Source organism: Bos mutus, chromosome 11, assembly GCF_027580195.1.
Source record: "Bos mutus isolate GX-2022 chromosome 11, NWIPB_WYAK_1.1, whole genome shotgun sequence".
NCBI lineage: Eukaryota > Metazoa > Chordata > Mammalia > Artiodactyla > Bovidae > Bos > Bos mutus.
In genome coordinates, this window is record NC_091627.1 from 105,850,424 (window position 1) to 105,872,800 (window position 22,377).

The following is a 22,377-nucleotide window of genomic DNA, read 5'->3' on the forward strand; positions in this document are numbered from 1 at the left end:
AGTCTTATAACTCAACCAATTAAAACTAAGCAAAGAATGTGAATAGACATTAGTCAAAAGACCACATATAAACGACCAATGAGCACATATAAAGATGTTCACTATCATTAACCATCAGGGAAATAAATGCAAATCAAAACCACAATGAAATATTACTTCACACCTACTGAGGTGACTAAAATTAAAATGACAGATAACAACAAGTGTTGGCAAGAATGGACAGAAATTGGAACCCTTATGTATTGCTTGTAGGATTATAAAACGATGCAGCCACCCTGGAAAACAGTTTGGTAGTTCTTAAAAAATTTAAAAAGAGCTACCAAATGACTCAGCAATTCTACTCCTAGAAATATACCGAAGAAGAACGAAAACATTCATCCACACAAAATGTTCATAGTAGTATTACAGATAACAGTCCAAAAGCAGAATAAACTCCAACGTCCATCAACCGATGAGGAAAATAAGTCTATCCATACAATGGCTATCTACTTAGCAATAAAAAGGAACGACGAGCTAGTGCACGGTGTTAATATAACAGGAACAAACTTGAAAGCATTACAGTAAGCAAAAGAAGCCTCCCATAGGAGACCACCTACTGTTTGGTTTCATTTATATGAAACGTCCATACTGGCAAATCCACAGAGACAAGAAGTAGATGAACAGTTTGTCTGGCTGGAGGGAGAGGGGACAGCTGACTGCTACTAGGTAGGGGGTTCCTTCACGGGGTGACGAAGATGTTCTAAACTTAACAGTAGTGATGGATGCACAACAACAACGTGACTATAATACAAACCACTCATTTTAGGCCACGAGAAAGAGTCTGGTTTGCAGAGGAGCTAAAACAGTCAAGCCCTACGGTTGGAGTGTGAAGAGCAAAGGAAAGAAATGCACAGAGTAGGTTGGAGAAGTGAGTAGGATCACACAGGTTCCAAAAGGCACATTAAGAGCAACAGAAGATCACTAAACAGTTTGAGCAGGAATGTGATCTGTTCCAATTTACGCTTTAGAAGGATCTCTCTGCCTGCTGAGAAGAATGCACTTAGAGGGACATGACTGAAGAAGAGCGCACAGGACCCTGAAGAGCTACAGTAACAGCCCTGGGGAGGAGCAAGGCCAGGAGCCAGCAGCACGAGTTCTCACTTTGGTTAGGTAGTCGTGGATATTGAGAGTAGCCAGCTTGGTAAGGTGCCCGTTAAGGCCCAGGGCCATGAGAAAGCCAGCATACTCATTGGCCAGCTCGGCATGCTTGGGCTTATTGTAGACGATCCAGGCCGAGTCGATCTGGGAGGCAGGGGCTATCTTCAGGCCCGCAGCCACGCCATTGTGGAAGCTGGCCCAGCTGGTCATGTTGGGGGGCACGTCGATATTCCCACTGTTCAAGTCCACTGTCGTGTTCCGAGGAGGGGCCCGCCCTAGGCAGACAAAATGTAAAACAGAGAGTGAAAATTCAGAAAATCAAAATTGTTACACTGATTTCTGAGAACAAAGATCACTTTGCTGCATTCAAAACCCTTAGCCCCATAATATCTGGGGCTACATGAATAATAATTTCAATATGAAATTGATAACAATGATATTAACTTCAAATGTACCGTCCTACTTTTCTCTTCCTCTCTAGATGTTAAGAAAACATGGTATTTTCAAAAAGACAAAGACTTTTACAAATTTGCTCTATCTCTATCTCTTACGTGTATGTCTCTCTATATATAGAAATCTAATTATATGCTATTAGTAAAAATTCCAAATTGCATTCAAAGATACCTATATAAAAAAACATCATTTTATACACTTGAGTTACCCTGTGAATCAGAAAAGAGTATTCACTAAATTTAAATCTATGGTCAACTTACTGAAGAGCAAATAAACTGTTCATAATGCTAGGCTCCCTATGAATTCCTTTTCTTGAGTGTTTTGATTCTAATCTACACTGTGTACTTGCAAATACTGAATTCTCTGTATATTTTTAATGTTCTATAATAGCTTAAGTCATGGATGAATAGTTAAAATAAATATTCTAAACACTGCACAAAGTTATACAGTTCACTAGAGGTTTGAAACATGTTCTGAAAGTTATGTAAATTTTAATTAGATGCACAGTGTCTTATTTGTAAAAGTCTATATACACATACACACACATACAAAGACACAGCATAAAATAAAATATATTTGCGTTCACCATTTGCTTTCTGTACCTAAGAGCTAACTCAAATGCTGGTCTGTGAGAGTACCACATTGGTGACAAGTTCATGACAGACACTTTTACTTTCTCAAAAAGGGCAGAGAGATTAATAATGAAACAGCAAGTAAAATTTCTAAAATGACAGTTCATCACAAACGTAAGACACAATACTGATAATGCAAAAAGAACTCCACTAAACATATAATTCATCGTTTTCCTTTCTCACTGACCCAGAGTTTAACATACCAGTTAAATTCAGCTTAGGAATAGGTAACGGTTCTGTTGGAACAGGATGGTATGAAAACAAGGTGAACATTCCTCGTCCTACTGGGAGAGCCATAGTCCGCTGACACAACTGGAGCAATCTATAATTAAAATTAAAGCCATTATGTGAAAAAAAAATTTAAACAGACAAACTGGAATGTAATCTGTAGTGAATATTTTAAAAGCAGCAGTGCTGTGAAAGGTGAAGCCACATCAAAGTAAATCCCTACAAAGATGTGGGTCAATCATCTGAACATGGTTATTCTTTTTCACACTCTGACTCCCATTAGAGGGCTTCCTCTATGGCTTAGCAGGGAAAGAATCCTCCTGCCAATGAAGGAGAGGCAGGTTCAATCCCTGGGTCGGGAAGATCCCCCGGAGGAGGGCACGGCAACCCACTCCAGTATTCCTGCCTGGAGAATCCCATGGACAGAGGAGCCGGGTGGGCTACAACCAAAGGGCTGCAAACAGCTGGATACAACTGAGCACCTAAGTACGCATGCACTCCCATTAGAAAGTCTAAGAGGGAGACGCGTTCCTCCTTCTGTTTCATATTCACTTTGAATTAAAACTAGCTTTCTATAAACCAAGCCAACTCTCCCTAAGTATTCAAAAAGAAAAACCTAAAATTCTTCTTGAAATAATGCTAACACTCTCAGAGGCAAACACAGGGTTTGTCGGGTTTCCTCACCGTGCTACTGCCAGTTTAGCTGGGACCCTCCTCTCATCCTTTTTGTGAACACAGCCCTACTGCCACCTCCAACGCCTACACACAGGAGAAAAAAGAAGTCCTTGTTTTGGAGGTGAGTGGATTTCATGGTGTCCCGGAACAGTGAAGTCATCTCATCTACTTGATGGCCAGGATTTATGGAACTAATAGCACTGCGTTAACTACGTGCAAGGTTAAAATGGCTTCTCCAGGCTATGTTTTTGTTTGGTCACTCTAGTTTATCTCACTCTTTTAGGACTGAAGCCCTGCCAGGCTCTTTTGTCCAAGGGATTTTCCAGGCAAGAATACTGGAGTGGGTTGCCATTTCCTTTTCCAGGCTATACTTTGAAACTAATCCACTATTTTTTAACTTGCTTCTATGTTAAAATAAGTGGCATCAAACAGAAATTGTGGAAGTAGGAGCATTTATATCCAGGAAATAATACATGCTAAATCTGAAGACACAGAAATATCCTTTCTGAGGCTAAGAAGAAGCTAAAACTCTCTTTGCAGACAAAGCTGTTCACAGGCATGCTCTCTCCCTTATTGGAAATGCATACACCTGCTTTCCTCATTCACTGGGGAGGAACACTTCACTGTAGTAAGATGACTCTTTACGAGAACACTGCCCCACAGTAATTTGTCATCAGGGAAATTCAGAATTAGGCCAGAATGCTACATCCCATAACATTTTTAGCAGAAACAGAATACATAATCCACAAAATTACAATAATGAAAACAAAACCAGTATACCCATTCCACTTAAGATGCAGCTGATTTTAAGATGCATCACTATTTCATGAGGTTCTAAGAAAGAAAAAGCACTGCCAACTAAACCGTAACACCTACAGACACCCACAGACTGACAGATAATCTGATTTCAGAAATGTGAAAAGGTTAAAAAAAAAGATCAGCATCACAAAATCAATGACCTCGGATAACAAAAATGTGTGACGGCACTGAGCTCTACGATGTGCCCAGCAGTGCTCTAAGCACTAGGCACAAACGGCCCACTTGATTCCTGAGCAGCCCTGTGAGGTGTGAATGAATGCTACCGTCATGCCTGTTCTTCCAGCTGAACAAACTGCGGCAGCATTCAGTAATTTTTACTTAAATTCCGGCAGCTGATGTTTGCCTTCACCTGTTCTCTTTCTCCTCGATGAACTCGTGGTCACTGAGCTCGGGGTACTGCACCACATTGACGCGGACAGGATGTGCACTCTGGAGAAGCCTTCGCACGTCCTGCACCCGTAAGTCTTCGCTCCATATTAGCGACATCACCTCCTGATTCATGTCATTCATGCCATCATCCTCCTCCTCTGTTTCTGTTCCTGAAGGAACATCTGATGAGAGCACCTGAGTAACAGACTTGGTTGTAATACTAACTTAAAAACCAGCCAACACGCATTTGTTGAACATAAGAACGCACAGGGTGAGGTACCAAGTCTACATCAACGCAAACAAAAAGCATACGCCAAAGCAGGGCTGGCCCAGGTTCCCCGGGCATACGGGGCTCCTACCTAGAAATCTTTAATTGTATTGCCTACTTGGAAAGATTCTTTACTCAGCCAAGGGAAAGCTTTCAACTTAGAGTAATAGTCAGGAGGCTGATCCCACAGAAAGGAATATTCTAAATAAATTATAAAAATCAAACTATATTCTAAATATTCTGAAGAGGAAACATATTACTGGCAACACAAGATTAACCCCACACAATGTTACTAAAGAACCGACACCAATTTAAATACTGTCTTTAATTAGCAGAAGAAAACCACCTGGAAAGGTATCAACCAAGGGCTGGAGGAGGTCCGACTAACACTTTCTCACTTCCATGCTTTAAACAGAATGGATCATGGTTGGTTTTCCCTTTTCTTTTTTTGTCCTAAGTATGTTCCAAGTATGTTTCTTAAAAGGAAAGGAATTAAATGCAGCAAAACAAGTGAGGAGAGTTAATTGCCTGCTTATCATTCTGTCCTCATAAGCTCAGCATGTGCTTTAACTTCCCAGGCCAAATGAGTCAATCAGACTTCAGAACAGAAGAAATAGCAGAAATCTTGTTTTCTCACACTTTTCTACTCCTTTCACAAAATATTAATTCCTAGATGAAAGGCTAAAATCTTGCAACATTTAATGTGGAAGCAACATTAACCAGGAAAAAGAAAACTGGAAGATATGACTAAAAATCAGTCTGACTTTAGTTGCTAAAAATTTATTATAATTTCTATGGAATATCTAATTTTAAAAGAAACTATATTCCAATTGGTGAGTCAGCAATAAAATATAGACCCAAACAGCTGATAAATTTGAGACGAGTTACAAAACATAACCTCAAGTAACTGAACAAACTGAATTTAGCCAGAATTACTTAAAAGGACATATAAATACAGATAAACGATTATCAGTATCATTTGGCTTTAAGGCTAATGATGGTCTCATTCATAGTAACAAAAGAGGTCTAAATGCTAACGACTTAATCTTGGTTGAGGGAAAAATAATCATATTATTAACAAAAAAATTTTTGTTTTCTGTTTAAAATAAGACAAACACTAATTCACCTAAAACTTCTTAAGTGCAGATTAAAAGATAGATGTGGGCTTGCCTGGCAGTTCAGTGGTAAAGAATCTGCCAGCCAATGCAGGATATGCAGATTCAATCACTGGGAAGGGACAAACCCCGGAGTAGGAAATGGCAACCCACTCCAGTGTTCTTGCCTGGAGAATCCCATGGACAGAGGAGCCTTGTGGACTACAGTCCATGGGGTCGCCAACTCAACAGCAACTTAGCAACTAAAGAGCAGCAGCAGTTAATTACTAACGTGGTATAAGCAGGGAATCAGTCATGGTAGCTGTCTACTAACTCAACACTTGTCCTGACTCAAGGCAAAGAAAGGTGCAGGTAAGACAGAGCATTCACAAAATCTATTTCCATGTTCAATCTACAATGAATAAAATATACCCTATTTTAAAGCATATCTATCTAGCATATGATAAAAGATAATCTGATACATACACCTGCAAAAATTCTTAAAGGAAAATGGAGGGAGGCTCTACTCTAAGTCTACTGAGGCTAAAACTGAACATGGACTTTCCTGATACTCACAGATTTTCCTTTGGGCAAGTTTCCTTCGCAGGCCTGCTTGGAAAGATCCTGACGTCCAATCAAGAGGCAGACAGCTTCCGGCCAGTCTGAAGCAGGCTGCTCCCGACAGTGATAAATCGCATCTCGGATGGGAAGAGCTATTCCAAAGGGAAGCGTTTCCAAGTCTCTTAAAGTGAAACCTTGTGGCAGAGGGAAAGGAGAAAATTCTTCAGTCAGACTTAACCACTGTCCCAATCCTCCGAATAAAGTTAGTAAACTCTACCCTAACAAATAGCAAGAAACCGATTGTATTCATTCTGCTACCAGACCAGCATCTTGACATGAGTATTCTTGGGGGTGGGGGGGGGGGGGTGGATTCCTAAAGACTTTGAAGAAAAAAGCGTAAACAATCCAATAGGAAAATCAAAGGACAAAAAGACATTTCCCTAAGAGGAAACACAAATGGTCAATAAACATACAAAAAGATGCTCTGTCCAATGAGTGATCAGGGAGATGCAAAGTAAAACCACTAGGAAATGAAAATTCATACTCATCTAACAGACATATATTAGAGTTAATCAATACTGCTGCTGCTGCTAAGTCGCTTAGTGTCCGACTCTGTGCAACCCCAGAGACGGCAGCCCACCAGGCTCCCCCGTCCCTGGGATTCTCCAGGCAAGAACACTGGAGTGGGTTGCCATTTCCTTCTCCAATGCATGAAAGTGAAAAGTGAAAGGGAAGTCGCTCAGTCGTGTCTGATTCTTAGTGACCCCATGGACTGCAGCCTACCAGGCTCCTCCATCCATGGGATTTTCCAGGCAAGAGTACTGGAGTGGGGTGCCATTGCCTTCAATACTAAGTGTTGGCAACTACACAGAGCATCAGTAACTGTCTTCCACAGAGGACGGTGGTGTATACGGGACCAACCACCTTGGAAAACACAGGTATAGTCAGGTTCACCCTTACAGCCCGTCAGCAGCCATACAGAAATGCGCGCACAGGGAACAAGGACATAAGCGTTAAAATATTCATTAGCAATCGTTCATTATGGCAAAACGTGGTAAGGCAGGAAAGAGTCCAGTTTCCATCATCAACAGAACAGATAAATAAGTCGTGATATATCCAAGCAGTAGATTATATAGCAGTGAAAATGAATGAATGACCTTCTGCTACGTGAGTCAACATGGATGAATCTGTAAATAATATTGAGGAAAATAAGGTAGTAAAAAACATATATCTACACTGAGCTACATAAAGTTAAAAACATACAATACTAAGTAATATATGAAGGTGATAAAAAAAATGACAGACGGTAACACAAAATTTAGGATGGGTGCTGCATCAATGGTTACCTGTAGCAGTAAGGTGTGTGTGAGAGAAGGATATACAGGACTAGGTCCACAGGGCTTTCTACTACACTGACAATGCTTTATTTCTAATAGTGGGCGACCAGGACATCAATGCTCATTTTACTATTATTCTCTAAACACATATCATACACTCTCTTGTATATATACCATATTTCATTTAAAAAATTTTCACAGCCTCAGGTTAATTTTTTCTGAAATGATTTTCTAAATTTTATAATATTTTACAGTATTTATTAACATAGAAATTTGGTTAATTAGAGGTAAAAATGTTACCTTATTTGAGAATGACACTTATACTAAATGCTATGTAATATACAAATGAATAGAACTCATCCAATATTTTTCAGCATAAGTATCTTATTGGTAATACTACATGACAATTACTGGAATTTTCAAGGAAGCATAACAAAAAAGAAGAGTGAAAAACTCAAGTCATTTAGAATATTCTCTAAATAAGAATTCAGAAACCTCTTGTAATATTCATTAAAGCACTACTTTCAACATACTATTTTATAACACCCTCATTTTTTATGTTTTCATATTGTTAATATTTTTGAAACATTTTAGTTCATTTTTATAGAAAGTTTTGGTAGTTTACTCAGCTTAAAACCCAACGGCACAATCTTTAGGAAGAGAGAAGAAACTCTCTGCCTTCCTTTCCCTTGTCCCAGGTGAATCTGCCTCTTGGTGCATAAAATCCCTGGCCTGTATCACTCAAAAGCATACTCTAAGATATACACACATTACTTTTAGATTTTGCCAGAAATAATCATTTCTGGTATCTGAGTATTTAACAGCTTCAAATCTGAATGTGTAGTGATTAGCATTCTCCATTCTGGGGCCACTCTACAAAGCCACAGCCTCTACTGGTCTCAGAGGAAAGACATAGATTTTCCACCCACCAAAGGAGAAAAGGCTGGTACCCAAGATGTTAGTAGAGGGAAGCTGTGAGACCGTCAGGCAAAGAAAGGGTGGCTCAGGAGGCCATCATCTCAACACTGTGGGATCCTGCTGTAGAGCCAGAGGCCCTGCCTTCTCATGCCTCCCAGCTCTAGCGAGCTCTGAGGACACAGGGCCTGGTTAGGAAAGGGCAGTCCAAGGAAGGGATTTCAAAGACACATGAAAGGTAACAAGAAGACCTTACCTACATTAGTCATCCAGACAACTAATCTCTCACCCAGGCTAGAAACCGACGCAGAATGCCGGAAACTAAACCTGCAAGAGAGCAAACAGGAGGCTGTTAGACATGAAGTCGTGAAACAGGCAGTGTAAAAGTACAAACTGAGTAAAAGTCACCTGCTCTCCTCTTGTTCTGCTTGTGGCTTCAGGGGGGCTAAAACAGAACAAAACTTTATTTTGATAGTTATCCTGATAAAGCAAGCAGGCAACATATAGAAGACATTTGGAAAGAAAAATTACAGATAAAGAACTCCTAAAAAACAATAAAATAAGCAGTACTCTGGCAGGTTGGAAAGTATAATCATTTCCCTGGGGCTAAAACAGCCCTTTTTAGACATATTGAAAATGTAGTTTGTCAGATTTTAAGTAATCTTGGTCTCTGAAAGTGAATTGTGGACTCAAGACTGTAACTGTGCCATTTTGTCACCTCTAAAATGAAGCAAGACACGGCACCTGAAGTACACTTAGAAAAGTTTTAATTTTTTTATTTCAACTCTGATACCGACATCTATAAAAATTTGTTTGGGGAAGCCTAATGTTAGACCGACTTACCTATACTTATTCTGGATAAATACTGTGAGGATTCATCAGAAAGAGAGCTTTCGTCACCAAGTATGTAGAGTGCAATACTCTGCATAAGGAGAAACTTAACATTATTTTTTAAACTCTTGAGGCATAAGCACAGACAGGAAAATTAGCCCATTTTAGATACAGAGCTCTGTGTTTTGACAAACGTTATACAATCATATAACCACAGTCAGGACGCAGAATGCTTGCATCACACCAGAAAGTGCCCTTGGGAATCACTGGGAATAAATAACGCATCTTTTTTCTCTTCTGTATTTTGCTTCTTCAATATCATGCAAATGGAGTCACAGAACATGTTGCCTTCTGTGTCCTACTTCATTAACTCAGTTCTGTGAGATTCATCCACATTACTGCGTGTATCAGCAGTTTCTTTCTTTTCACTGCTGAGGGGTGTTCCATTAGAAATATGTACCAATCTCTGCCTATCTACTTACAAACGGATTGACATTTGGGTCATTTGTGTTGAGTGGATGCTGAGTCCTTTCAGTCACGTCTGACTCTTTGCGACCCTAGGGACTGTACCCCACCAGGCTCCTCTGTCCATGGGATTCTCCAAGCAAGAACACTGGAGTGGGTTGCCATTTCCTCCTCCAGGGGATCTTCCCGACCTAGGGATTGAATCCAGGTCTCTCAGGTCTCCTGCACTGGCAGGGGGGCTCTTTACCGCTAGCGTCCCAACTTAGAGTGAGGTAAACCCTAACTCTCTACTCCTCCAGGCCCTTCTCCACTTCAGCCTTCAGAGTTCTTTGAGTGTTTGCTATTACCACTAAGATCTGCACCTACAGCCTTTTTTTGGAAAGAAAGTGGCAGTACGATGGTATCAAAATCTCAGCACAATTGGAGGGTCTTCACGTCCTAACTCTAAACCAGTACAGACACTACGAATGATAGGCTCCTGAAAGTCGCTGACATCGCATCTAAGAAAGATATGATATAACACAAATATTTGTAAGTTGACTAGTGTAAGCTGGACACGGAACACCTTTGGCTTAGTCATATATCTCTGGCTCCCTCTTGGGTAGCTATAACACTGAGTCTACCCCATTTTAACGGAGTTGTACAGAACCAAAGTATCTGGTGAATTCACCTAAATGTTTCCACATAAGCAGCAAGGAATGAAAAAGTATTGAGCTGCCCTTAATACACAGTGAATGGACTGACTGCCACTGAATCGTACACTTAAAAACAATTAAAATAATATTATGTTATATATATTTTATCATTGTTTTTTTAAAAAAAAGCAGAATCACCATTCTGCATGTCTATTTCAGAGCCGTGGCGGGTACTGAAGACTTTCTCAACATGAAGGAAGCAGAACGTAGAGTACAGGAGGAGCAGGTGGGGAGCAAGGACATTTACCTAGTCCAGTGATATCTGAGACAGGAGACAAAAGATCTGGTTCTCCTATAAGCCTGGGAAAGCCCCATCTCAAGAAAGGTCCACAGAAGACCTCTCAGCAGGCTACTCCAGTATAAGGGAACCAAGGGACGTTATTGTGAAGGAGCTTACCTTTATCGACACCCTTTGGTTCTATCTGAATCAGCTCTGATATTGGATTAACTATGTATTAATAACGTTGGGTTAATTTTTTTTAATAAAAATTATTTCATTAAAAAAAATTCAAGTAGGATTTTTTGTAGCTATGGACAAGCCAATTATAAAATTTAAAGGAAAAGGCAAAGGAACTAAAATAGCTAGAATAATTTTTAAAAAGAAAAGTAATGGAAGGAAGAGTCACACTGACCAATTTTAAGACTGACTGTAAAGCTACAGTAATCAAGAGTCTGTGGACCACAACACAGGCCAATGGACTAGAATAAAAAGTCCAGAGACAGACCTACAAATATGTCAACTTATTTCTGAAAAAGTGCAAAAGAGAAAGAACAGTGTTCCCAATAATTGATGCTAAAAAAACTGATCATTCAAATGGAATAAAAATTTCAACATAAACCTCACATCTGATTTACAAAAAGTTAACAAAATGGATCACGGATCTAAATATAAAACTGTAAAATTTCTGGACAAAAACAGAAGAAAATCTTTCTGACTTGGTTAATGAGTTCATAGACATGACACCAAATGCACTATCCATACAGAAAAAAGTGGATAGACTGGCTGGATAAAAATTAAACATTTGTGCTCCACAAAGGAAGCGCTAAGAGAACAACAGGACATGACGAACCACAGGACAAAACGCTTCAAACCCATGTATCTGACAAAACCCCCTACGTAGGCACATTCAAAATATCACTAGCCATTAAGAAAATGCAAATTTAAACCACAGTGAGTTATCACTGCACATCTATAATGAGAAAATTTACAAATCACGACAATACCAAACACTGACCAGAATGCATGCAGGGAAATTGGAACGCTCACTCACTGATGGTGGAAATACAGATACATGGAATTAATGAATGCTTCCTTCTTGGAAGAAAAGCTATGACAAACCTAGACAGTGTATTAAAAAGCAGACACATTACTTTGCCAACAAAGGTCGTATAGTCAAAGCTATGGTTTTCCCATTAGTAATGCACAGCTGTGAAAGTCTGACGATAATGAAGGCTGAGCACCAAAGAACGATGCTTTTGAACTGTGGTGTTGGAGAAGACTTTTGACAGTGCCTTGGACTGCAAGAAGGTCCAACCAGTCAATCCTAAAGGAAATCAACCCTGAATATTCATTGGAAGGACTGATGCTGAAGCTGAAGTTCCCATACTTTGGCCACCTGATGCAAAGAGCCAATTCATTGGAAAAGACTCTGATGCTGGGAAGAAGGCAAAAGAAGAGGGTGGCAGAGGATAAGATGGTTAGATTGCATCGCTGACTCAATGGACATGAATTTGAGCAAACTCTGGGAGACACTGAAAGACAGAGGAGCCTGGCCTGCTGCAGTCCATGGGGTCGCAAATAGTTGGACACAACTTGGCAACTGAACAACAATGACAATAACAGAGACTCTGAAAAACAGCTTACAGTTTCTTAAATACATTAATCTTATATATACTTGCTATATGGCCATCAATCCCACCTCTGGGTACCTACCCTAGAGAAATGAAAACTTTTGTTCACACAAAAACCTAGACTTGAATGTCTACAGCAGCTGTATTCATAACTGCTTAAAAACTGGAGTCAACTCAAGTATCTTCAGTGGATGAATGGATAAACCAATGTGATATATATATCCACACAACGTATAGCCAACACTCAGCAATTAAGTGCAATGAACTGCTGCTACAGCAATACCTGAATGAATCTCAAAAGCAGGAGGGAATTTTCTGAGGGGGTTGATAGAACCATTCTGAATTCTAATTATGGGAGGGATTACATGAACTCAACATTTATTGAAATCCACAGAGCAATACACAAAATGGGGGGGGGAGGTAATTTTTCTATATGATAATTTTTTACATTACACTGAAAGTTAAAAAGCAAAAAACAAACAAGTTTGGCAACACACTGAATACATACCAAGACTACAAGTCTGCCACGTTCACATATTCCGGGGAGGTAAGGATAGGGGGGCACTCCTTCCCCCTTCAGACAGGAGCTCACCCACTGATAAACACTAGGTGGCTCAGGAGTGAAAAATGGCGGGTACTGCATAGATCCCGTTTGACCTTCAGAAAAAGATGCAAGAATACACTAAAACAATACTGTTTTAATTCAGAGGAAAGATTATCAACAATGCCTGTCATCTGAAAACAATCAGTAACATTTTTTCCATATTCTCCAAAATGCTTCATGTTTTCTGCCACAGTAAGTATCTGATCACATATGTGGAATTTAACTAATATTTTATCTGATCCTGGATGGAAATTTAGCAAATTCTTATGTTCAAGGCATATAAAGAATGTCACCAAAATTTTCTGCCCTAACTCTAATGATGAGAAAAGACAAGACACCCAGGATTCTGCTCTGTTTTAACAACTGGGCCCCAATCTAGAGTCCATTTAACTCAGGGTCTAAGACAATACAATGGCTATGAAACTGTTCTGTATCTGTACTGTTCAATACAGCAAACACCAGCCCCATATGACTGCTGAGCACTTGCAATGTAGCCAGGGCAACTGAGGAAATGAATTTTTAGTTTAATTAACTAAAATAGCACACAGTGGGTGGTTACTAACTGGACCACACAGGATAGCAAAGCATCCTTGGCACTGGAAGCTCTAAGCTTTTGCAAGGCAGAACCTTGGGGATGAGTAAAATCCACCCCCCAACCCCCCACACTGAAGAAGCTATGGCTTACTGCAAGTCAGAGATCAAACACTACAAACTAAAATCTGCCTGGTGTAAAGACACTATCCCTGATTTAGAGGTTAACAGTAAGAAATATATCCTCTGCTATATACCAAGAAAAACACAAGCAAAGGTCAGTACACTGTTGAGAAAAATCTTTAACAGCAAAACACTTACCTTGGTCAATTGCACACTTGTCCAGTAGTTCTGACAAGTGTTGGGTAGTCTCTATAGTAATGATCTATGTAAGGCTCCAATTTTAAGTCCCTAAAACAATGGAACATATAAAAGGAATTAACAAGCAAGGTATTATGGCATTCTCCTCCCAAACAGTTAACAAGACTCATCAGTTGACCTTTTTAATTTAAAACATTTACTTAGGAGAAAGAAGACAACCACATCTAGAGTCTCTGTATTTTATTTCTGGACTTTAAAGTGCCCAGTATGACAAATGCAACCAAAACTCCTTCTGCTAGATAAATTTTGAGGGTAAAATTGCTGTGAAATCTGTGGTCCAATTTCTCCTCTGTTAATTTATTACATGTGTGATCTTCAGGAACTCAACTTTCTGAATCTCAGTAATTTTTCTTCTAGAAAATGGTGAAACACCAGTCAACTCACCCTCAAGCTTTTAAGATTAAATAATATGTATGAGAAATACCTTATAAAGTGTAAAACATTATACCAATTTTACCTATTTCGAAGAACCATGATTAGGGTTTGAAAATCATTTCATTACAAAAGTATCTTCCTTAAAGTAATGCCTTGTCATTAAGAGAAACTAACCATCAATTAAAACTGCCGTATCTCAGAAAAGAATTTCAGTATCTCAAGGAAGGTAGCATAAATCAGAAAATATACTACAACCTTAACTCAGAGGTTGGCATTTTAATTCAAACTTAACTTTATCACCAAGGGTCACAAAGGCTCAAACAAGACCTAAGTATAAACATTTTGAGTTCAGTGCCAAACACAAGGTGCTAGAAAAGACTGTTAAAAATACCATCAGATGGCTAACAAACACATGCAAAGATGCTCAACATCACTCATTATCAGAGAAATGCAAATCAAAACCACTATGAGGTACCATTTCACACCAGTCAGAATGGCTGCGATCCAAAAGTCTACAAGCAATAAATGCTGGAGAGGGTGTGGAGAAAAGGGAACCCTCTTACACTTTTGGTGGGAATGCAAACTAGTACAGCCACTATGGAGAACAGTGTGGAGATTCCTTAAAAAACTGGAAACAGAACTGCCTTATGATCCAGCAATTCCACTGCTGGGCATACACACTGAGGAAACCAGAAGGGAAAGAGACATGTGTACCCCAATGTTCATCTCAGCACTGTTTATAATAGCCAGGACATGGAAGCAACCTAGATGTCCATCAGCAGATGAATGGATAAAAAAGCTGTGGTACATATACACAATGGAATATTACTCAGCCATTAAAAAGAATACATTTGAATCAGTTCTAATGAGGTGGATGAAACTGGAGCCTATTATACAGAGTGAAGTAAGCCAGAAAGAAAAACACCAATACAGTATACTAACACATATATATGGAATTTAGAAAGATGGTAACAATAACCCTGTATACAAGACAGCAAAAGAGACACTGATGTATAGAACAGTCTTTTGGACTCTGTGGGAGAGGGAGAGGGTGGGATGATTTGGGAGAATGGCACTGAAATATGTATAATATCATATATGAAACGAGTTGCCAGTCCAGGTTCGATGCACGATACTGGATGCTTGGAGCTGGTGCACTGGGACGACCCAGAGGGATGGTATGGGGAGAGAGGAGGGAGGAGGGTTCAGGGTGGGGAACACTTGTATACCTGTGGCTGATTCATTTTGATATATGCCAAAACCAATACAATATTGTAAAGTTAAAAATAAAAAAATTTAAATTAAAAAAAAAAAAAAAAAAAAACCATCAGAACAGTCTTACTGTGGATCCACTACAAGAGCCTGAAAGACACAGGGAAGACAAGACTGGGACACCCAAGGACCAGCAAAGAGAACCAACATCTAGTAAATGGCACCTGTTCTTAAAAACGAACTTGAGCGGCTTCCCTGGTGGCTCAGTGGTAAAGAGCCTGCCTGCCAGTGCAGGAGACACGGGTTCCATCCCTGGTGCAGGAAAATCCAATGCTGCAGAGCAAATAAGCCTGGGCACCACAACTACTGAGCCTGCGCTCCAGAGCCCAGGGGCCTCAGCTGCTGAAGCCCACACACCTAGAGCCCAGGCCCCACAATAAGAGAAGCCCCCAGAATGAGAAGCCTGCACAGCAAATGGAGAGTAGCCTCCACTCGCCACAACTAGAGAAAAGCTCGAGCATCAACGAAGGCCCACCATAGCCAGAAATAAATAAATCAATAAAAATTTTTTTAATGGTCCACACTAAAAAAAAAAATTCCCCCCCCCACAAAACTTAAGCATGTTTCCTCATCACTGGAACAGGGATTGTAGTACCTACTTTGACAATTTCTACATGTAAAGTACAGTTTTGTTAGTTTAAACCCTGACAGCTCAGTTGGTAAAGAATCTGCTTAAAACCCAAGAGACTCCAGTTCGATTCCTAGGTCGGGAAGATCCTCTGGAGAAGGGATAGACTACCCAGTCCAGTATTCTTGGGCTTCTCTTGTGGCTAAGCTGGTAAAGAATCCACCTGCAATGCGGGAGACCTGGGTTTGATCCCTGGGTTGGGAAGATCCTCTGGAGAAGGGAAAGGTTACCCACTTCAGTATTCTGGCCTGGAGAATTCCATGGACTCTATGGTCCATGGGGTCACAAAGAGTGGGACATGCCTGAGCAACTTTCACTTTTAAACACTATTTGAATCTAAGGCACCATTATAAAAACAGCAGGTGTCATTACAGACTTTCCACCACAATCATGGTGTCAAAATGAAAACCAAGCAGGTTATCCTCACTGTGTAACACACTCTATTGCCTTTTCCACTCATCTGAGGACAAAACCCTGCAACCCCAGCCTGACCCATGGCCCTTACACAATGGATCCCTTCAAACAGTTCTGTGGCTTATGGAAAATGCTCCTTTTTGTTGAGAAAGCAGAATTCAGAAATTTATTTGCAAGGTTCCTATTTGACATTCATGGCCAAGAATTAAGTCATCTAATGACCTTTTTGAAATTTCTAATCTATAAACAATATTTACCTTGCCAACTGGACGAGAAGTTCAACAAGTGAACGAACCCCTTCTCCCATTAGAGTGTTCAACTTGAGTTCCTCATAGACCAGGTGAAGAACAAAAAAAATTGCAGGTATGTGAGTGAAGAGAAGTGTAGAAGAGTCCAAACTGAGATTCTGGGAAAAATCCTCATCTTTCATCTGTGAAACTTCCAAAGGACTCAAACACAAAGATCTGTTCAAGAGATGAGACTCAACATTCTGGTGGTAGTCTGAATTTAGTAAATATTCCCAGTCCTAAGAAGAATAAAAAGGATATTAACTTTCTAAATAATTGTAATGTCACCATTAAAGAAGAAAATAAAAAGGATATTAACTTTCTAAATAATTGTAATGTCACCATTAAAGAAGAAGATCAAATTCACTTAAAACAACTCAAGTTCCATTTTCACATTGTTAACATTATTAAAAAAAACAAAAACCACAATGCTGAAAAATTGAAACCAATACCTAATAGCTAAGCAATTTCCAAGTGCCAGGAATAAATATTAAGACAAGCCACCTTTAAAAACCACTTGAATCATACCCTTTTAAGGAAGAGACTTTAGTAGAAGAATTCTACTACTTAAGCAGAGATTGAAAGAGAAAAATTTAAGATTATTTTGGCAATGTCTCATGGGCCACAAGAAAAGGAAAGTCTAGAAGTGTAGAGAGGCAGGTGTAGGGAGCACTAGACTGATTTGGGTTTGGGTAAGAGGAGAGATCTACTTGAATCCAGCTGATATACATGTATTTCCATGTTGACAAGGCGCTGAGGCCAGTAACATGCCTAATAAGCAACTGAATTTTATATATGAACTATACTACACTTTACAACTATTGAGTCTATTTTAATTTCTACTTTATTTGGGGGATGGTCTTGATCCCTGTCTCCTGTACAATGTCATGAACTTCCATCCATAGTTCATCAGGCACTCTATTAGATCTAGTCCCTTAAATCTATTTCTCACTTCCACTGTATAATTGTAAGGGATTTGATTTAGGTCATACCTGAATGGTCTAGTGATTTTCCCTACTTTCTTCAATTTCTGAATTTGGCAATAAGGAGTTCATGATCTGAGTCACAGTCAGCTCCTGGTCTTGTTTCTGCTGACTGTACAGAGCTTCTCCATCTTTGGCTGCAAAGAATATAATCAATCTGACTTCAGTATTGACCACCTGGTGATGTCCGTCTGTAGAGTGACATTGTACAGGAGACAGGGATCAAGACCACCCCCAAGAAAAGAAATGCAAAAAAGCAAAATGGTTGTCTGAGGAGGCCTTACAAATAACTGAGAAAAGAAGAGAAGCGAAAAGCAAAGGAGTGCGGGGAGCGAGCTCCGCCCGCGCAAAGGTCATGAGGAAGGAGGCTTGGCATACGCAAAGGCAGGATCGAGCCTCAGGAGTTCCCCCGGAAATTCTCGAGCATCTACCCCCCAAACCAGAGTCTGCCTACTTTCTGCTTTGTGCTTTCACCTACACCTCTGACTTTACGGGGGGCTGTCCCCCACTACCTCTCTGAAAAAAGCGTTAACTTACAGCTCCAGTTAATAATTCCTGGGTGTGACAGTGTTTCAACCTACAAACTCCTTTGGAAGTCCTGTAGCCGGCCTGAATAGGTTTTTCCGGCCACATGTGATTGCTCAGAGCCTCCCAACTGTGAGAGGCATGAGTTCTAAACTGTCTAAATACAGATTCCTCTGAGCAGTTAAAAGATTGATTAGAAATTGTATTGGTGAAGGGATTTTCACTTCTTGGGCCAATGTTTGCTGCTAAGTTTCCATATCCCTTACCTGCTATGTCCCTGGCAGTGTATTGATTAATATAATTGGTGTAAGTAGTAGCTTTAATGTTTGTAACCTGGGACCCTTGAGTTAATTCTTTTTCTTGTTATAGCCCACCACACCTTTGCTCTGTAGGAATGCAACTTTATCTAAGGCTTTTGGAGGGTGGCTCCTGACCAATCACCTTTAGAGAAAAATAAGTTTTCTGAAGAAAGGGTCTTAAAATGTTAACAGGCCTCTGGGCCAGAAGATGATGCAAATCACCTAAGCTTTTGCATATGATAAGTTTGCAGGAAGAAAGCCTGGCTTGCTGCATGACTCTACCCCTTCCCCCATTATCCTCTATGCATAACTTAAGGTATAAAAACTACTTTGGAAAATAAAGTGCGGGCCTTGTTCACCGAAACTTGGTCTCCCCATGTCGTTCTTTCTCTCACTTTTTGGCTGAATTATTCAGCCTCTTTTCTCCACTGAATTTCCTCACTGAGCTATCCTTATTTCAGCCTCTTTTCTCCACTGAATTTCCTCACTGAGCTATCCTTATTCTATTACTCTTTATATCCTTAATTAAAGTTTAATTAAGCAGTCGTTTCCTGATCCTCACCGACGCTGTCCCCGCTTCGAATTCCCTGGATCCACCGGGACTGGACCCCGGCAAAGGAGAAAAGGAAAGATATACCCATTTGAATGCAAAGTTCCAAAGAATAGCAAGGAGACATAAGAAAGCCTTCCTCAGTGATCAATGCAAAGAAATAGAGGAAAACAATAGAACAGTAAAGACTAGAGATCTCTTCAAGAAAATTAGAGATACCAAGGGAACATTTCATGCAAAGATGGGCTCCATAAAGGACAGAAATGGTATGGACCTAACAGAAGCAGAAGATATTAAGAAGAGGTGGCAAGAATACACAGAAGAACTATACAAAACAGATCTTCACGACCCAGATAATCACAATGGTGTGGTCACTCACCTAGAGCCAGACATCCTGGAATTCGAAGTCAAGTGGGCCTTAGGAAGCATCACTATGAACAAAGCTAGTGGAGGTGATGGAATTCCAGTTGAGCTATTTCAAATCCTAAAAGATGATGCTGTGAAAGTGTTGCACTCAATATGCCAGCACATTTGGAAAAGTCAGCAGTGGCCACAGGACTGGAAAAGGTCAGTTTTCATTCTAATCCCAAAGAAAGGCAATGCCAAAGAATGCTCAAACTATCTCACGATTACACTCATCTCACATGCTAGTAAAGTAATGCTCAAAATTCTCCAAGCCAGGCTTCAACAGTACAAAAACCATTAACTTCCAGATGTTCAAGCTGGATTTAGAAAAGGCAGAGGAACCAGAGATCAAATTGCCAACATCCGCTGGATCATCAAAAAAGCAAGAGTTCCAGAAAAACATCTACTTCTGCTTTACTGACTATGCCAAAGCCTTTGACTGTGTCGATCACAACAAACTGTGGAAAATTCTGAAAGAGATGGGAATTCCAGACCACCTGACCTGCCTCCGAGAAATCTGTAGGCAGGTCAGGAAGCAACAGTTAGAACCAGACATGGAACAACACACTGGTTCCAAATAGGAAAAGAAGTACGTCAAGGCTGTATATTGTCACCCTGCTTATTTAACTTCTATGCAGAGGACATCATGCGAAACGCTGGGCTGGAGGAAGCACAAGCTGGAATCAAGATTGCCGGGAGAAGTATCAATAACCTCAGATATGCAGATGACAGCACCCTTATGGCAGGAAGTGAAGAAGAACTAAAGAGCCTCTGGATGAAGTGAAAGAGGAATGAAAACTTGGAATTTATTGGTGTTTCTGTCAGGCTTAATACAGTGTATTATTCTAACTTAAAATTCTTGCAATAGACATAGAACCAATCATAAAAATTAAAAATTTATAAGTCAGACAACCAAAATAAAAAACTCTTCTCAGCAAAAGACACTGTTAAGCCACATAGTGGCAGAAAATATTCCCAAAACACACATATGACAAAGAACTCACATCTAAAATATAGAGAGAGCTTTAGATCAATAAATATTTTTAAAATCCAATTTACACCTGAATAGAAACTTCACAAAAAGATATGTAAGTAGCTAATAAGCACGTGAAATAGTGCCTAACATGATGAGTCATTTGGGAAAAGCAAATTAAAACCACTTAGAGAAACTACTTTGTACACACTCAAATGGTTAAAAGGAAAAACACTGACAGCAAATGTTGGCCAACTCATGTACTGCTGGTCAGAGTATAATACGGTACAATCAATCAGAGACCAGCAACGACCCAACTCATGTACTGCTGGTCAGAGTACAATACGGTACAATCAATCAGAGACCAGCAATGACCCAACAAGTGCACTGCTACGTATTCATTTAGCCAAGAGAAATGGACATACAGGTCCACAAAGACTAGTTCCTGAATGTGGGCACCAGCTTTCTTCATAATAGTCAAATAATGGCAATACACATCCGCAGAAGAATGACTATAAAAACCATGGTATAGTCATACTACTGTCCCAATAAGGTACAGACTACTGATATCTGCAACATCGATGAATCTCAAAAGCATTATGCTGAATGAGGGAAGCTTTACACCAAAGACTACATACTATATTATTTTACTTATATTAAGTTTTAGAGTTGGCAAAACTAACATATGATAGAAATCAAATCAGTGGATGCTTTGATTAAAAATGGCTCAAGAGAACTGTATAGAATCACAGAAATGTTTTGTCCTTAACAGCAGTGTGGATTACATGAGTGTCTATTTGTCAAAACTGATCAAACTGTAAATTTAAGATCTAAACATTCCATTTATGCAAATTATACCTCAATTTTAAAAGAATGTATTGAAACACAAGAATATACCCAAGGAATCTGATATGTTTGAGAACTTAAAGAAACACTGCATAGTAAATGCTGTCACTTAAGGTGATGAATTGGCAGTAAAACATCTATAAACTCAAATTTATAACATACAGCACTATGTATGTTTAGTAATTTTAAGATGATCATTAAAGAGAAAAGTAAATAAATAATCAGAAAACTTGACAGGCCCTATCCTTCAAAATAACTGTCATTCAGTATTAAAATAAGCAAAAGCTGTTAGAAATATGCACAAATCAACACGAACACCACAAATATGGGGGACTGGTACAAGAATCCACAAATTAATTTGTATCAGCAAGAAAAAACAATGCTTACATCATCAGATCCCGTCTCAGAAGGCCTTGCCTTTTTGGGTGCAATGACTGGGGAAAGTGATCCTTCAAAGTCAAACTGGAAGATAACCCCAAAAGAGAAGAGAAAAATCATGTAAATTTATCACTTACAACAGATCAACTTAAAGGACTCAGTAATCAGTTCTACCAATTATGGAAACTGAGGAATGACATCAAATTTCATTCTCTCATCTGGAAAAACATGATACGAACGCCTTTCTTCTAGGGTCATTGTGAAGATTAAATGAAATCATCTATATAAAGCATCTAGTCTGGTGCCTGGGCTCATAGGTTCTGCAACAGTAGCTTCCTTTCCTCCTCACCTCTCTCATGACGTAGACCTTCACTCCACTGGTAGAACAAGGACCATTAGTCACATCCAAAACACACCCAGTCTCAGAGAATCAACCCAATGTTAGCCAAATGTCAGAGCTAAGCAAACATACATTTAGACATATATTTGGAGTCTGTCTATAGTGACAGCCCAACAATTCTCTGGCAGAAATGGGTGCTCTCCAAAATCTGAGTTCTCCTCTTTCTTCTGGACCCACAGCCAGGCTGCTGTATCCC

The 22,377-nt window shown here is 39.7% G+C and overlaps 1 protein-coding gene across 1 annotated transcript in view; it reads right to left on the reverse strand.

The window, feature by feature from the left end:
- The window catches only part of ANAPC1 (anaphase promoting complex subunit 1), a 100,044-nt gene that overhangs the window by 45,945 nt on the left and 31,722 nt on the right, over positions 1-22,377 (reverse strand). The window contains exons 18-28 of the mRNA XM_070380061.1: positions 21,791-21,865; positions 16,793-17,061; positions 13,797-13,876; positions 12,839-12,999; positions 9,332-9,410; positions 8,897-8,933; positions 8,745-8,815; positions 6,252-6,430; positions 4,294-4,508; positions 2,426-2,544; positions 1,141-1,412 (exon numbers count right to left, since the gene is read on the reverse strand). Of these exons, the coding sequence (XP_070236162.1) occupies positions 1,141-1,412; positions 2,426-2,544; positions 4,294-4,508; positions 6,252-6,430; positions 8,745-8,815; positions 8,897-8,933; positions 9,332-9,410; positions 12,839-12,999; positions 13,797-13,876; positions 16,793-17,061; positions 21,791-21,865 (1,557 nt within the window). The remainder of the gene's footprint in view (positions 1-1,140; positions 1,413-2,425; positions 2,545-4,293; positions 4,509-6,251; positions 6,431-8,744; positions 8,816-8,896; positions 8,934-9,331; positions 9,411-12,838; positions 13,000-13,796; positions 13,877-16,792; positions 17,062-21,790; positions 21,866-22,377) is intronic.